The sequence below is a fragment of the Punica granatum genome, chromosome 2, assembly GCF_007655135.1.
Source record: "Punica granatum isolate Tunisia-2019 chromosome 2, ASM765513v2, whole genome shotgun sequence".
NCBI classification, from domain to species: Eukaryota; Viridiplantae; Streptophyta; class Magnoliopsida; order Myrtales; family Lythraceae; genus Punica; species Punica granatum.
The window spans coordinates 40,355,143-40,372,337 of record NC_045128.1 but is presented as its reverse complement, the minus strand read 5'-3'; the positions used below and the strand labels follow the sequence as shown (position 1 = coordinate 40,372,337).

The 17,195-nt window shown below is 37.6% G+C and overlaps 3 protein-coding genes across 4 annotated transcripts; 1 reads left to right on the top strand and 2 right to left on the bottom strand.

Moving 5' to 3' along the window:
- Positions 1-332: 332 nt before the first annotated feature.
- LOC116195422 (probable zinc metalloprotease EGY1, chloroplastic) lies at positions 333-4,462 on the bottom strand. The gene is made up of 10 exons (XM_031524600.1): positions 3,848-4,462; positions 2,812-3,276; positions 2,554-2,694; positions 2,134-2,235; positions 1,774-1,985; positions 1,546-1,596; positions 1,399-1,468; positions 960-1,028; positions 808-858; positions 333-697 (listed from the first exon to the last, which is right to left on the bottom strand). Exons 1-10 carry the CDS (start codon positions 4,184-4,186, stop codon positions 539-541), a joined length of 1,659 nt encoding a protein of 552 aa, XP_031380460.1. The 5' UTR covers positions 4,187-4,462; the 3' UTR covers positions 333-538.
- A 7,413-nt stretch (positions 4,463-11,875) lies between these two features.
- LOC116196073 (BTB/POZ and MATH domain-containing protein 4) lies at positions 11,876-14,955 on the top strand. Of its 2 annotated transcripts, XM_031525601.1 has the most exons (5): positions 11,876-12,331; positions 12,722-13,067; positions 13,160-13,454; positions 14,158-14,238; positions 14,339-14,955. In XM_031525601.1, exons 1-4 carry the CDS (start codon positions 11,937-11,939, stop codon positions 14,235-14,237), a joined length of 1,116 nt encoding a protein of 371 aa, XP_031381461.1. In that variant the 5' UTR covers positions 11,876-11,936; the 3' UTR covers position 14,238; positions 14,339-14,955. The 2 variants fall into 2 exon arrangements, with proteins under 2 accessions (XP_031381461.1, XP_031381460.1); XM_031525600.1 differs by lacking the exon at positions 14,158-14,238 and having other exon boundaries at positions 11,877-12,331.
- A 496-nt stretch (positions 14,956-15,451) lies between these two features.
- LOC116196074 lies at positions 15,452-16,852 on the bottom strand. The gene is made up of 4 exons (XM_031525602.1): positions 16,692-16,852; positions 16,297-16,537; positions 16,161-16,213; positions 15,452-15,730 (listed from the first exon to the last, which is right to left on the bottom strand). The coding sequence occupies exons 1-4, from the start codon at positions 16,758-16,760 to the stop codon at positions 15,563-15,565; spliced, it is 531 nt and encodes a 176-aa protein (XP_031381462.1). The 5' UTR covers positions 16,761-16,852; the 3' UTR covers positions 15,452-15,562.
- Positions 16,853-17,195: the final 343 nt, after the last annotated feature.

The window sequence follows — 17,195 nt, the reverse complement described above, 5'->3', positions numbered from 1 at the left end:
TGTTTTTTTATTAGGCGTATAATGAATATCCGAATGAGAGGTAGATGGCAGATTCAATACTTAAGAATGAACTATGAGGAAAGCTACATTGAGCCCTTTCCAGAATGCAGAATGGTTCGAGAGCTACTTTTGAGAATCAAGTCGAAAGCTAGTTTGAGCATTCTATCGTCTTGATGATGACAAGTCATCTATCAATTGAACTCGAGCTTCTACCAAGTCGCGTCAAAAGCTAAGTTTCAGCTTTTCCTGTGACATTGCAATGACTTGCCATCTATCAAGCCCGACTCACCTAAGCCTAACTAGACGAGAAAAGTCACAGGAACAGTCTGGGATTAGAATAAACAACTTTGCACAGAGATCGTGATTTTCTTTGTAAAAGAAATGGGACAAGTTGAATCATCATCGCAAAACTAATAGATACAAAGGATGCTTTGACAAATTTATTTCAGCCGATGCCTCAAAATTGCTTGGTTTGTGAATGTAAAAGTTCTCCCTCTTCTATCCTATTAGGTTTTATATATGTAACTTAGCTTCTGCATTAGAATGTGGTGACGAGACCTATACCAAGCTCTTCTGCTAGTTCGTCCCATAAAGGGAGTAGAGTGAGGACGACAAGTATAATAGAAACAATTACGACAGCTTTTCTCCATGTTCCAACCTCTGTCACGTCGTTCAGGCATGGTTTCTCTGGACTCCTCTGTAAGCCAAATAATGATCCAAGGAAATCTATTAGATCAAGAGATAATGTCTCGAGAATTTTACAAGCCATAGTACTGTCTACAGCAGCTAATAAGTGATTCTCCATACCTGACATATCAACACGTAAAGTCCCCAAGGAAGAGACAGCGGTCCACCCAACTGCATGTAAAAGAGACAAACATCAAAAAACCAGATCACAGAGACTATTGCTCCACTTAAGACAGTTGAATCAAAAAAATTCCAGAGTGATTAAGCCTCACCACTCCAAGTCCTAGCATCGTGTAAGTTGTCAAACCAAATCCAACAAGAGCACTTCTACCAAAGGCACCCTGCAATACATATTTGACAATGTAAAATTACTTGCAACTAATGTTCAAAAAACCAGACAAGTGACAGTGAACACCGTGTAGTTGGAATGCACGGTTCTTAAATTAAAGGGTTAAGAGGTCTAAGAATGGAAGTATGCAACTTCCTCCTATTATATATGAAATTTGGTGTGACGTACTGATGTCATAGTGTGAAGAGTCACTACCCACTTTCGCTTTTTTGATGGATCTAGCAGGTGGATATTCAAGCAGGACTCGCTCTATAAATGTTTTTCACTTGAAAATTGCTTCTAACATTCCTATGTTGTGTACTATTTTGACATCTTGATTCTTATCTCGGTCCAGCTTCTTTTTGGCTTAAAAGGAAAGATACCTGCACCGCTCTTCCACCGTCCAGGCATCCCACTGGGAGCATATTAAAGGCTGATGTAGTTAAACCGCACCTGCAACAGTTACTGTAAGACTCAAATACTCTACGTACTAACAACAGACTGAGGCATCAGGGATACTGCTGTATTACCATCCAGCTATCACAAGTGGGTGAATGGAAACAGTAGCAGCATGGATCGCCCTGCACATTTTTAATGGAAAAGGTGTATATAAGAACCCTGGACATTGACTGATTGAATCATAGCAAGCAAAGGGAGTCCATCAATCCCCAAAATAAAATTCCTTTAGAAGTTAGAATTTCCCATGCTTTGTTACTTCTAATAGTACTATCAAGCTATCCAAGCCCAGAGATACATACGCGTAACCAAGGGTGGCTCTACTGATAAGTCCAAGAAGCAATGATCCTTGAAACAACATGCTGGGAACTTGCACCAAATCTCCAGCAGCATCTGGGTTTGATGAAAGAAGAAGACCGACAATGAACATCGAGAAAGATAATGCAGCACCAGCAAAAGGCCCCGCCAAAGAAATGTCAACTTTTGTACTCCGGTCTGGAAGAATAGATTTGAACTACAAAAATTGTTCAAAAAGAAAAATGTAGATTAGAAGGTATACGCAAAATACCAATATTAACGCACAATCAACAGTACTGCATGGTAAGAATGCATAATATGAAGCACCACAAATCATAACATTTCAATGTATCATATATAGTTACCTGCGTGATTGCACCAAAACTTCCAAGTGTTATGTTTGGAATGAAGTAAGGAATGCTCAGCTTTACTTTCTTTGGGAAAGCAGCAAGAAAGTGTCCAACTTCCTGTAAGCAATCAACTATTCCATGTATAAATTGGAGTATATTAGATAAAGATAACCAGTCCAATGAATTAACTAAGTTTAGAAAATTACAAAGGAACTAAAAACAATATAGCAACACGCCAATTCAATAGTGATTACAGTTATGTTCTATATCATTCAGAAGCAGAGCATTTCAACATTTTGCTCTGAAGGCTTCTCATACTGGACCACAGAATTTGGAAACATAGAATATTAGCAGTTTGACTACATCAAAGAGGTGCCACGTGGATGAAAAAAACACAAAAAATGAAGAGAAGCAATACTGAGAAATACTTCTTACATGAAACAAAAGAACCCCTAAAACTCCATATGCCAGGGGCAAAGCAGACTCTACAAATGGAAACAAGAGCTCCATATCTGGTGGTTCAACTGCATCTGGGTCTGTGAAATACTTCACCACTTCTGGTGGAAGACGGTTTATCTGTTCATTTTACATACAGAAAATTAAAAAATAAAAATTAAGCAATGGAAACATATGCCCTGACTTCATAAGTCATTTCTTGTAAATAAGATAGAATAAATGCAAGTGACTGCAAACCTGAGATGCAATTCCCAGCTCAACTGAAGAACCAATGGTTAGCAGAAACAGCAACAAGGCAATGACATACTGCCAAAGTGTCGTTGGTCTTGGTTCCGAAACCTCCTTTCGAAGCAAACCGAAGCTAACACGTGGTCCACCACGAGGGTCTGGTCCTTCTGAATTGGGTTCCTCCACCATGAAAAGATTGTATTTATCTCCCGTGATCTCAACCAGCTGCTTTTGCAGTTTGGCAAAAACATCCTCTCTCTTTGCTCGAAGATTTCCGAGGAAAAGAGTGCCCTCACCTAAATCTCCAAATGGCTCTTCTTTTGTTACCCAAAAGGTTGAATACCCAAAAAGCTTATCTTTAATGAGTTTCACATCAGCAGGATCGACTTTCTCAGGTCCAAGCAGCTCCAATAGTTTAAAAGAGTCAACTTGGAAATTACTGTAAGGTGGTCCAAAACTCGATATATCTGGTGGCTGGAGGAGAAAGTGATTATGAATTAGAATAGTCCTCATACAAGTCATTAATCTGCCTCTACAAACATGCAAATGCAATAGTACATAATCCACAGGTTCAAGTTATGGCTACAAAAAACTGAAATTTTTCTTGTATTTTTTTAGCTTCTCAATCACTTAATGGCTGCAAGTAATTGTGTAAGCCCAAATATTCAAGAGACAAAATATATAGAGAAAGTGACTGAGATGCTCCGCTCAGTTATGAATTCCAGGTTCTGAAGGCAAACAGCAAGCCAAACCACGAATCTGATCCTCCCATGTCTGATGACTATTCAGTAACACAATTTTGGTCCAGACATACAGAAATAAACAGAAGTAACTCGCAGAGATCAAGCAAGCAACATCTTGATCTCAACTAGCTCAAAATACTCCATATTCGTTGACATGTGAAATGGCAATCCAATGCACCTATAAATTGTAATATTCAGCTCCTCCATTTCCATCCTCGATCGCAGAATCACCATTGGATCATTTCTAAGTTTCTTACGGTACAGAAACGTGCAAGTCCGGAAGATATATAAGCAATTCATACCCTAGGAGAAACAGAGGGAGTCGCCTTCTCGGATTCGAACTCATTGCTCGGCCTCTCGTCATCCTCTTCACGCGGCGCTGTGGTCGTCACGTTGGACTCTTTGGAGGCATTACTACCACTCTCTTCATCGAAATTACTATTCCCATCGCTACCGCTGCAACACCTAAACCTATCTAGCTTCCTGTACGAAATTGAAATTCCTCTTCGACGCAACAGCCGCGAGATCTTCGATTTCTTAGGCTCGAGGGACAGAGCTCTCTGTGCGAAAGCGCTGTTTATAGGATACGTCCGAAGCTTGAAGCTGAAGGTGCTGAAGTTACAGCTCGTGAGAGTTCCCATGGAACTCAGCTGAGTCTGGGTGGGATCAGATACTGCCTACTGTCGTCGCCGAATCGACGGCACGGAAGCTCAGAATCGAAACGAAGTACGGAGGAAAATGAGCTTATGATTGGAGCGTTAATGGTGGTTTCGCTAGAACAGTTGAAGGGGGGACAAGTCGAGCAAGGGAGAGCTGTGCGGCGGAAGAAGAGCTGAGCTGCTTCAGCAGAAGCTATCTTCTTTTTCTTCATCGGATTTTTCTTGGAAAATATCTGTTTTTTTTTTCTCTGTCTTCCCCCCCCCCCCCCCCCCCCCCCCCAAAGCTTCTTTCTTTATCCACGTAGGATATTTCCTTCCCGCATGCTCATTTGTGTTGATTCCGACTGTTTATTTCTCTTGGATAAATTACAAAAAGAAAAAAAAATTACACTTTTTTTTTTCTATTTGTAAGGCGAACTATTTTTTTTATATGTAGAAATAGACCAACTTTCGACTTCTTGTAAGGTTTGGCGAGGATTCAATTTTTCACTAATTTTGATGGATTTTCTGAGGTAACACTTGATGATGTGACGTGAGTATTTCGCCGTGTGAATTTCACTTAACTTTTTTAATATAAATTATTTTGAAAAACAAAAAATTACGTAAAAATTAGAAAAAAAATTGAAGGAGGAAGAGGCTAGAGGCTAAAGGCCACCACCAAGATCGTTGGCGACCTCTGTAGTCACTAGTGACTCTATGGGGCGGCGGTCGCCTCCAACGACGCTTGTACCACTCAACCACCAGTGCTCTAGTGGTTAAGCATCAAGCGCTCCACTTGAACATCACGAGTTCGAAGCTCACTGAAGACGTAGAGCTCATCACTATGTGGGTGTATTATGAGATGGCGGTAGCCGGCCCATAATGCTTGATCCAGTGGGCTTTTGACTTAATTCACTAGTGTGTTGGTAGGGCTGCGGTGACTGAGTTGATCTAAAGTCTCAACGAGCTATGGCGAAATGAACATTCCGTGGAGGTTAGGTTCTCTTAGTTGGGGCAGCCACAGCGGGCTAATAACCCGACCTAGCCTTTAATTCTGCGAAAAAAAAGACGCTTGTACCACTCAAAAGATGAAAAGAACAATTAAAAAAAGTGAAAGTAAGAGGAAGAAGGGATCGGTGGTAGGGTCTCGCTGGATGCTACCACCCCAAATTGGATCATGGGTAATAAAAAAAGTCACGAGTGATCCCAGTTGAGTTTTGGGAGGGGTTGGGGGAGGATGGTATTCGGCAAGGCCCCATTGATCGGATTTGAAGTAACCTTGAAATTGGGGTTCATTCAATTCAATCGGTGGGCGCCTCGCCGGAGTCAACTACCCCTAATTAGGGTTGCTTGCAACCTCTTCCTAGTTCAAGGGCTGATTTTTTTTTCTTTTTTATGTTTTATTTTAGAATAAGTTTTATTAAAAAATTGTGCGTGATTTACCCAACTAATCTCCATATGCCACGTGTTACTATTGAGTGTCATGTTAACATCTACTCATGAAAAATAGAAGTATTGTCAAACATACCAACGGATCAAAAGCCTGTGTATTAAGATTATGATAGTTGATTTCTGTTAAAATTAATGAAAAATCGCATAATTTACTATAATAAAACATTTATATCGAAATGAGTTCAATTATTACAGCTCAAAATAAAAAACATGGATGTCGTCTATTTGAATTAAGATTTTTCTCTTCTTTAGTTGCCTTCCGTGACAAATATATGTTTTTTCGGTGTGAACCCTAATATCCGGAAGTCCAATTGAATCTAGTCGAACCGAATCAACCCGCTAAGGGATAAAGTTCTCCCGAAGTGGATTTTATGCATTCACAATGACTCGAACTCGAGATCGTGCTTAAACGAAATAAGCGTTGAGCTGTTTGAACCAATTTATGTTGGTTGTTGCAAATATGTGTTACATATTGTTATCTCCATTCCTTAACAAGTCATGTGTCCTTTCTCCTTTAAGCCTAAATAATGTCGATCTAGGCTCTTTCCATGTCAACATGCCCTTTCGTTGGTTTATATGTCTCGGAATCGCAACCCACAGTCTTAACTTTGTTTATGTCTAGATCTATTACTTGGATGGACTGATCGGCTTCTTAGTATTGTGTTTTGTGTATCTTTTATGTATTTTGCTTCTGGTAGGGGTTTATTATATATATAATATTTTGTTTATGCGTATCTTCCTTATTAACTATGAATGAAATGAACTCTTCATTAAACAAAAATAAAAATCCTTGCGATATTACAATAAAGGTAAGGGAACCTAATATCAAATAGGCGTGCGATTAAATTAGTTCTTAAATATGCAATAGTTTCAAACAGGCATGTGATTAAACCAACTGTTATATATGAAATCTTTCATTGTTAAATTTAAATGAAACGTAATTCTTCGATTGCTACTGTGTGTAATGATACATCAAATTTGTCATTTTATGTTTATGTTTAATTGCAAGAGTATGCCAGAAGACAAGCTGAGAGAAGCACTTAATTCGCTTACAAACCTTTTGCTGCATTGGCAAGTAGCCCTTTTGTAATTGTATAATTTATATGACATATTATCATTATTGACCAAAATTACTGCCGGTCAATTTAAATTTTGTAATATAAAGCGACCTTTTTGTTGAGACTTTTAAGAATCTAATAGAGTAAGAATTTTCTTTTGTGCGTACGTTGAATATGGAAATTAATGACATGATAATATGAACTCTTCAAACACAATAATAAATTAAAACTCTATTTTGATAAGTCAGTAAATTGGAAATTATTTTTTCATAACAAAGGAAATCTACTGCTTTGCATTTTTTACCATATTTCCCCAATGTCGGTGGTCTCACACGAATAAGCTTTATTAATTCTCTAATTCCAATATCATATAAAACACTAGTGTTTACCAGTGCATTGTACGGAATTTTTATAAGTTATTAATCAAAATTAGTAAAATTAATTATATTTATAATATTAATATATAATTTATATACTTGATTTCATGTACTGTGCTCATGGATCTCCATCTTGACTCAAAAAAAGAAAAGAAAAGAAAAAAAAAATATCTATGCTTGATTATATGTCTCATAATTCTATTTATACCTATTTTAGCATCATTTTCGTTATATATTAGTAATGAAGAGACATGCATAATTTAAAACAAATATTTTTCAAATAAAAATACATCATCCTTATATAGTTTAATGCTTTTAACATAATCAAATGCAACGCCTTAATTATGCAATATATGTGCATCATTGCTTATTTTTTAAATTTAAACGAATGATATGCGACACTTTGAGTTTTTTTTTCTAATTTTTTGCGCATGTTTTAATTTCTATCTCAATTTTTTTTAACCTCCCAATATATAATTAACTTGACTTCAATTATAACTATACAAATGTAAGAAAATAGAGAAAAGTTTTGGCCTTAATTACAAAGGTTTTTCTTTCTATTTTTGGATAATTACCTTAGCAATATTTTTTAAACAAATATAAAAAAGAAACTCTTCTGATGTGGTTCACTTAATATAAATATAATAAAACATATATTTATATATTGTATACGTATTTTACCCAGATCACTTACTTTATAAATACAATTGATATACATACACATGTATATAATAAATCATATAAATTATTAAATTAATTAGCATATTAAATATTTTTAGTGTCAAGTGCTTGAGTATTTCTATTTTAACTTAGTTAGCAACAATATTTTAGTTTTCTAATAAATTAACTTGTCAAAATTATGCTTTTGAGGCCACGAGTTGTAATTTTTATGTTTCATTAATTTGCTCATTTAAATATAACACATCGTAAATATTACATGCATTTTTTAGTCAAATGCTCTGGATATTCTGAATTTTAATTATGTAAGTGACTATATCAAATTTTTTATTTAATCAATATATAAAGAATATATTATTAGGGCCGTAAATTCATTTTTTTAATTATTTATAGAGTATAAATACTTAAAATACTATGTGCATATTATATTTTTATTTGTACTTTTTTTTATTTAATAATAAAATAAGGGTTAATATTAACGCGCATTTGATTGATTTAGCCCTCGTCCTTTTCCTCCATCACCGAAGTCGTAGCTAGGCTTAAATCCTTCGGCAAATTCCCCACCGGCTTTCCCTCACCCACTGAAATTTGGATATTGCTTCGAAATCTTCGATAGCGTGGGATTCCCAATCGACTGGTTCCCCTTTTGGTAGTATTAGAGTTGTTGGGAACCAATTCCTAAACATGTACCCTTTGCGACCTATTCAGAAATCAGATTTTTTAATCCTCTAGTACCAACATGATATCCTCCTTTCTCATCATCGAAGATGAAGCCTAAGCCACTCCCTCCGGCGATCTCCTCGTCAGCACAGGTTTAATATCACATTGGCACTCTCCCATTAAAAACAATAAAAAAATATTTTATATTGGTGATGCATGAAATAAAATTAAAAGTTTGGCACTGTTTGTGATGGGCTATAACACTTGGAACATTATTAACTAAACGTTGTTTGATTAAACGTATCGGTCTTTGATTCATGTCCATGAATATAAGCATCTATGAATGATCTGTTGTTGTACGACACAACGAGATATAGATTATTGATAGTAATTTCTTATCCTCATTTCTGCATAATAAATTTCTTGCCATGAAAAACATATTTTATCGTTTAACTTGATTTTGTTTAGCTGATCTTTAAGCTAGCTTATTATTTTTTTTAAAAAAGAAACATATGACGGCAATTTTATATGACAACAAAATGCGTTCAATTAGTATAGCTCAAAAACATGGATTTCCTCCCATTTTTCAAAGGATTAATTACATAAAAAAAAGCACAATATTTATACTTTTTCCTAAATATAACGTGACTTTTAGAAAATAGTAGAGAAAGACACAATATTTTCATTTTTTTCCCAAATACAACTTGACCTTTGCAGAGTAACATATAAATACATGACATTTTCATTTTTTTCTAAATATATCACAATATTTAAAAAATAGCATATAAATGCACGACTTTCAAGTTGAGCAGCGCTCCTAACACGACATCAATTATTCTGTTAAATGTAAAGATAATAGCTAGCGGGAGTTAACGATGCAATGTGGCACAATGTCATTGAACGAGTGGCACCTAGCACCGTTAGCTCCATGTTATCTGTTATCATCAAATCATGTGGGGTCTACTCATCAAATCGTGTTCTGTCACGTGGCACTATTAACTCAACGTTAGCAGTTATCGTTATAATTTGACTGAATAATTTACGTTATGTTAAATGCGTAACTAAACATAAAAATCATGCTATATTTTTTTTAAAAAAGTGCAAAGGTCGTGCATTTATATGCTACTCTCTAAAAGTCGTGCTACATTTAGGAAAAATGTAAAGGTCGTGTCTTTCTGTGCTATTTTTCAAATATCGTGTTATATTTAGGAAAAAATACAAAGGTCATGTTTTTTTAGGTAATTAAGCCTTTTACAAAATAAAATTTTCGTTGGCTTTATATGGTAACTACTAGTTATATATTGTTATATCCATTCTTTAGCAATCCATATCTTTTCCCCTCTAAGAAAATGATAACATAGGCATGTAATTAAATTAATTGCCAAATATGCAATAATTTCGTAATTTATATATGCAATATCTAGTGCTTCGTTTGGTTTTGGAGTCGCGATTTAAAATTTTAACTTGAACTTTAACTCAATACACTACACAACAAAACATATTTTTTCAAAGTCAAACTAGTGGGCCCATATATTATTCAATATACAATCTCATACACTACCTAATACACTACACAACAAAACTGGTGGGGTCCACAGACTCTATATTTTTTTTATCTTTTTTCACAATCAAAATCAAAGTTACAAATTCAAAACTTTAACTCTGAAATCAAACGCATTGCTAATTTCTATATGCGTAATGATACATAAAGTACCAATTTAATTGAATTCACATAAATGCTGACTAAAACTAAACAATATCAACGTTACTTTAATCAAAACTTAACATTTTGTTTCTTTATCTAGCACGTCATAACCTAATAGAAACGCTCTAATAAATTTGTCAACTTGCAAACCTCTTGCTTCACTGGCCAGTAACCTTCTATAATGTTATATATTTGAATTTCCATATACAAATGTATCAAGCCCTTTTCTCGGGGAAAAAACCTAATTTACTATTGCACAAACTTATTTGAAATACATTCTATTTTGAATACGTTATATACAGAGTTATTGACTTTACTAAAAAAAAAAGCTCACACAACACGTCATTGTTGTTGACCAATATTAATTCGTCCAAAAGAGTAAGAATTTTCTTTTGTAGGTTGAACATAAAAATTCCTGGCATAATCAAATGAACATATTCCAATAAAGTGATATATTAAAATTTGATTTTACTAAAAAAAAGAGAAATCTATCGCTTTGCATTTGCAAGGAAAATTTACATCTTTTACCATAAAATTAGGCGGCTCGTTTATCCTAATCTTGGTGCTCCACACAAATCAGTGAATCACTTTCCTAATCCTCCAATTTCATCATGATGTAAAAATGTCCATCTCAACCGTCCCCTCCAGCGATATTTTATATCAACTTGTACTTGTGTCATTTGTTGCCTAGTGTCCTAAACATGTCATTTAACTTGATTTTATTTAGCTCGTCTTTAAGTTGGCTTATAAAAAATAAACAGAACAAGAAATATATGACAAATAAAATGTGTTCAATCACCATAGCTCAAAAACATGGATTTCCTACTCTTTTTTAAATTATAATTATTCCTTTGCTTTTCTATGGTAACTACTAGTTACATATTGTTATATCCATTCTTTAATAATCCATATATATCTTTTTCCCTCTAAGAAAATGATAACATAAGTAATATGACAATAAAGGTAAGGAACCTAATTTGAAATAGGCATGTGACTAAATTAATTACCAAATACACAATAATTTCAAATAGACATGTGATTAAATTAATTTATATATACAATATTTGTGTCAAATTTGAATTAAATGGAATTTTTGATGTGCGGAATGATACATAAAATACTAGTTTAACTAAATTCACAAGAATGCTTCTTAAAACTAAACAACGACAATGTTACTTTGATCAAAATTTGTCATTTTGTTTATTTATCTAGCTAAACAAATGTCAGTTAATTAAAACGTCATAAACCGAAAAAAGCGCTATAATAAGTTCGTCAACTTACAAACCTTTTGCTGGATTGGCAAGTAGCTTTTTATAATGTTATATATTTGAATTTTCATATATCGATGTATTATGTTCCCTTCTCGGGAAAAACGTTATTTATCTGAAATATATTCCAATTTGAAAACACTATATATTTTCAACTTTAACTGGAAAAGAAAAGCTTACAAAACAGCTTATAGTTGTCGACCAATATTATTTCGGACTAGTTTAAATGAAAAACCTTTTATTTAAAAACATCAAAATTCCAAAAGAGTAAGAATTTTCTTTCGTAGGTTGAATATGGATATTTATGGCATAATCACATGAACATATTCCACTAAACTAATATATTAAAAATTCATTTTACTTTAAAAAAATGAAATCTACTACTCTGCATTTACAAGGAAAATTTACATCTTTTACCGTAAAATTGGGCGGCTGGTTTATCCTAATCTACGCACAACTCAGTGAATGCTAATATAAAAACGTCATCCCTGAACAACGAAATTTTTGTACATCAGCTTGTCTCCCATTTCCGCGGTGTCAATTGGTGTCCTAAACATGTACCCACCTCCGAACGCCGGTGGCTGCCCTCTGGTCTCTCCGACGTCGTCCCAGTCCCTCACGAGGACGGTGAACGGCTCCCACAGGTTCACGATCCAGGGCTACTCGCTCGCCAAGGGCATGGGCGTGGGCAAGCACATCGCCAGCGACAACTTCACCGTCGGGGGCTTCCAGTGGGCGATCTACTTCTACCCCGACGGCAAGAACCCCGAGGACAACTCCGCATACGTGTCCGTGTTCATTGCGCTGGCTAGCGAGGGCACCGACGTTAGGGCTCTGTTCGAGTTGACCTTGGTTGACCAGAGCGGCAAGGGCAAGCACAAAGTCCACAGCCACTTCGACCGGTCGCTCGAGAGCGGTCCTTACACCCTCAAGTACAGAGGCAGCATGTGGTAAGCCGCTGTTCCTTTTTGCTCATTTCCTCTTTCATAGCTCTTCCGTCCAGCTCCGTCGAGATGATTAGCTGCTGAATTATTTACTTGAATGGATCTGTAATGAGTCTGCAGCATTTTGAGTTTCATGCAAGAACAAAGACCTTGCTCGGGTTTTCGATTGCATATCATTCCATTGCTATCTTTGAATTTGACGATGGTTATGTCAGTAATTCAATTATTGGTACAAGATTTTGCGATGCATTTTCATCGTGTCGAGCTCACCTTGACTCAGCAAATCTTCATGCTTATTGGATACAATCACCGATATTGTCTTCTCCCTACTATTTGGTAAAGCTGATATTTTTGTGATTCTACCATGTGATCGATTTTTCGTTTTTCTTGTTTTAGGGGCTACAAGCGGTTCTTCAGGCGTACCATGCTTGAAACATCCGATTTCCTGAAGGATGACTGCTTAAAAATCAATTGCACGGTGGGCGTCGTGGTTTCAGGAATAGACTGCCCGAGATTGTATACCATACAGGTCCCTGAATCTGATATTGGTGTGGATTTTGCCATGTTATTGGAGAATGAAGAAGGTTCCGATGTTACCTTTCATGTGTCTGGGGAAAAATTCCGCGCTCACAAGCTCATACTAGCCGCTAGGTCTCCTGTATTCGAAGCTGAATTTTTAGATGTGATGGATAAAGAGGACCATGAAGTATTTATAAGTGAAATGGAACCGAGCGTTTTCAAGGTATATTCTTGACACGTTCCTTGCCATGAGATCAATTGAGCATGGACTCTCATGGCTCTTTATCTGCACTTAACTCTGTTTTTCTTGAGCAGGCCTTACTTCATTTCATATACAAAGATAAGCTAAGTGAGGAGGAGGAGGAGGAGGAGGAGGAGCTATTGATCTCGGGTTCTTCTTCCCAACCGTCTGTACCAGAGACAATGGTGCCGAAGTTGCTAGCTGCAGCAGACAGATACAGCTTACCTAGACTGAGACTAATTTGTGAATCTGTACTCTGTAAGGGTATATCTGTGGATTCTGTTGCCAGGATTCTTTCCCTTGCTGAGCGCCATCATGCTGCCGATCTAAAATCTGTTTGTTTAAAATTTGCTGCTGAGAACCTAGTAGGTAAGTTTTCTTGGTTGACGTATCATTTGAAGTTCTCCTTAGCATAAAAATTTGATTGCCAGGGCAGTTCAACCTGCACAGTATCTTATAAAAGTTTTGCCATGATTCCCCTGCTGTATGTGATATGCTGCCTGTTTTGAAAGATCGTGCTGGCAGTTGAAAGACTGGACATGTTTAGTTGCTTAGTGCATGAACTATAGCATTGCAACCATACAGTCGTAGCTCTGCAGTTTTGCAAGTAGATAGAACGCTCAGATCTTTGCCACCTTATTTTAGATGGCAAGCTTGCTAGCTGATGTCTCTCTTTTAGAAATAAATAGATATTCAAGACAGCAGATGTCACTTGCCTAAAGTTGTTAGTCTTACTTAGCGTGGATGTTTAATTATTCGTTGTTGCTTTCCACAATTATTCGTTATTTTGCTTCATTCTTCTGATTTGGCATAATACTTAAGAATGAATTTTTAATTTCTTTTTTCACTATCCTTTTTCATCTATGAATTTGAAATGCCTGTTTTCATAACCTCTAGCATGCCTAATACAGCCTGCATTTATTTTCACTCCATGATGTGTGTCTCTTGGCTTAAATGGTCAATTGAATTAATTTCGGGATTATGGAAATTACTTTCTTGTGCTGTAGAGTATAGACTTCTTAGTTTGTCATATGACTCTCAAGTTAATACGATCACGGTCAACTAATTGCAGCAAATTCTGTTTTTAATGCTGCTTCCTCTCCTGGTGGTCCCGAAGTGGTTGAAAATCCGGGGATCGAGGACGAAGCTTAAGGTTTTCATTGCCTTTACATGCCGATATTGCTCCTTAGTCTCCTTAGTGTCTCTACAGGTCCCTACTTGAACGTGATTAGATCATTTATCTGATGTTGCAGCTGTTATGCGGTCCGATGGGTTCCAATACCTCCAAGAGAACTTCCCATACCTTCAGTCAGAGCTCCTAAAGACGGTGGCAGGATGTGAGGAGCAGCTTAGTGGAGGGGAAAAAGGTCGTAGTGTATGGGCCCAATTCTCGGATGGGGAAGAGACGAATAACCGAATCATAAGGCAGCTGAATTGGGAGAACATGGGGATGGTGACTCAGAGCTTGTGGGCCTCGCTTTCTAATGGCGGAGGAGATGCGAGTGGTAGCAGTCCTCCCGAGCAAGAAAGCTGATTCAGGGGGGGTGTATGTTGTATGTGTTGTATTGGTAGGAAATGTGTACTGTAGAGCTGAAAAGGCAAAACTGGTCTCCTGCCCTCTTTAATGAATTTCAGCTGAGTGAGTGCTTTATATATCTCTCATTTACATTACAGGGTTGGGCTGAGCTACCATTGAGCTTTTCTCGGCGATGGCTGACCTTATTGAGTTATGTACTTGTAGCCCTGTAGCTGTTCAAATGAAAACTTGATCCAGTGAAGTGATCTTTGCTGAACTGGCTTGTTGTGTCTGTCTGTAAATTGTGCTATAAATTTTAGAGGATGTCTTTTCAACTGCATATGCTGCAGTTTCCCTTTGTTTTCCTTCTATTTTTTCTGTGGAAGTCTCGAAAGGCTTTCCTGTTCTCCCGGTTGGTGTCATAAAAGTCTGCTTCTGCAGGCAATACACCTTACATGTCTTATAGAGTGGAATTCTGCACCTTTGCCTATCCGGCAATTGAGAGTTTTGACTCCTTTCATCTGCCCCGAAGGATGGATCTGACCGTGGCTAGTCAGTGTTAGAGGTGGTGCTTGTTATCATCGCTGGTCTTTAGCCTTGTGGTTTGGGGCAAATGAAGGGAGGGAATCCAAACTCCCATCCAAACAAACCGGAGCAGGGACTGATTACTGCTTGTCAAGTATCACTTTCCCTTTTTCTAGAATGAATCAATGATCCCATTTAAGGTTAGTATGCTGAAGTTGGAACACGGGCAAGAAGCAGGTAACCATGGCTCAAGCAAATAAGCCGACATTCTTGTCTTTATCAACGGTTATGAAACATCTCACGGATGTGTTTCACACAGTAAAAGGGCGGAGAAAATAGTGAGCCACATCATCCTCAATTCAATAGTTTGAAGTCTCTGTGGCGAATTAATTTATGAATGGGGATGCGCAGGGGTAATATCGGTCCATAATACACTTTACATGAATGAATTCATATATAAAATCAATACAGGAAGATACTCGAGAGCCAGGACGAAAACCGAACCGAGCACAAAAATGAAAACAAAAGCAAGTAGTATCTTGGCAATGTACAGGGAGCTGACGGGAGGTGTCTGCACCCTCTCCACGCGCGAGCCTCCGGAGTTCTGTGGGACAGGGAGATTACATTAAACATGCTTCTGTTTCTACAGAGACATAAAGGAGTAACCTAACAAAAATGAGGATTATGGCTTGTTTCGAGGAAAATCAGATGATGATATGATCGAGTTGATTGCTATATCAGCTCTTATGAAAGCATCTCATCCCAAAGATAAGTTCTGATGTATTAGATGACCAGAGTATTTGGAGCTCAGTCTACCAGATTAGAAACCAAAGCAAGAACTGCCTTAACTAATACTGCCAACATCAACTCCATTCGAATCTAAGTTCCAGTACAGGGACAGCTTATCGAAAGCTCACAACAATAGAAGAAGCTCGTAACATCATCGGAATTCGAATACTACTTTGTTGAATCTCAAGAAAAGACACGGATTTCCAATCCCTTACAAGATCTAAAGTCTGATGTAAGGTTCTTACCAGGGCATGAGTTCGAGTCATCGGCCGGCGAAACCCTTCTCCTCTTCTATCCCCTATGACCAAAAAAACCAAAACTGATCATAACAAAACCAAATCGAAGGACGGCAAACCTCGAATGACTTCATAACTAAATTACCAGCATGATCTGCTTCAGCAGTGACAGTCTGCAACCTCCACCCACTTCCATAAGCCACGAGGACTGAATTGGGGCCGAAAGCGACGGGCTCCTCCCCTTCTTTAACAGCCTCTATGTACAAAGCAACGGTCTTGGCCCCGACTCCGAGCTTTTTATTGATCAGAGACACGGCGAACCCCGCTTCGGTGCCTGCTGCGAATCGTCTGGGCTTATCGGAGCTCTTGCAGAACACCTCCAGGAACTGGTTCACGGACACAATTCGCATAATCAAATTCAGGAGAACGCAGTGCCCGTTTTAGAGATTCGGTAAGTCAAGCGAGCATTTTTCAATCGAGAATGCGGGGGAATGAGCTCATGTTTGGGCATGTCCATATGGGATAGAGAGAGGAACTTACAGGAGGAGGACGAGGAGGCGACGGCTTGGCAGGAAGATGGTCATCGGAGACCTGCTCCTCAACCGCCATGACAGAGCTAACAGAGGAGAGACGGAGAGACAAACAGTGAAAGAGAGAGTTGACAATGGAGATTGATGGGCTCAAAGGTGTCTCAGAGTCAGATAAGAGAAAGCGTTTTAAATGCAATAATCGGCCCCTTAGGGGGTTTTGGCCCATTTAGTAAAAATATCACTCTATCTGACATTTGCATTCGCGCGTCTTCAAGAGAAAGTATTTTACGGAGCAGTACTGTATTTCCGTGTTATCGTGTCGTAATGGGCGGTCAGTCAGACGGGACGGGAGCAAGGGCGACTCCAAGACTCCAATGGAGGAGAGATTTGCACTGGAGTTTTTGCCTACTTACGGGTTCAATTAGATTTAGCTTAGACAACATACTTTGAACCTTGAGTGGATGCACCAGTTCGATATGATGTCCATGTTATGAAGTAGTTTAGTTCCCATTCA

Coding starts and splice junctions, on each gene's coding strand:
- LOC116196073 (XM_031525600.1), top strand. CDS start 11,937: ATGTACCCACCTCCGAACGCCGGTGGCTGCCCTCTGGTCTCTCCGACG. Junction 13,068..13,159: donor TGGAACCGAGCGTTTTCAAG/GTATATTCTTGA, acceptor TTTCTTGAGCAG/GCCTTACTTCATTTCATATA. Junction 13,455..14,338: donor TGCTGCTGAGAACCTAGTAG/GTAAGTTTTCTT, acceptor CTGATGTTGCAG/CTGTTATGCGGTCCGATGGG.
- LOC116195422 (XM_031524600.1), bottom strand. CDS start 4,186: ATGGGAACTCTCACGAGCTGTAACTTCAGCACCTTCAGCTTCAAGCTT. Junction 1,469..1,545: donor CCACTTGTGATAGCTGGATG/GTAATACAGCAG, acceptor TAACTGTTGCAG/GTGCGGTTTAACTACATCAG. Junction 1,029..1,398: donor ACGGTGGAAGAGCGGTGCAG/GTATCTTTCCTT, acceptor TATGTATTGCAG/GGTGCCTTTGGTAGAAGTGC.
- LOC116196074 (XM_031525602.1), bottom strand. CDS start 16,760: ATGGCGGTTGAGGAGCAGGTCTCCGATGACCATCTTCCTGCCAAGCCG. Junction 16,538..16,691: donor CGCCTCCTCGTCCTCCTCCT/GTAAGTTCCTCT, acceptor TCCGTGAACCAG/TTCCTGGAGGTGTTCTGCAA. Junction 15,731..16,160: donor TGACTCGAACTCATGCCCTG/GTAAGAACCTTA, acceptor CCTGTCCCACAG/AACTCCGGAGGCTCGCGCGT.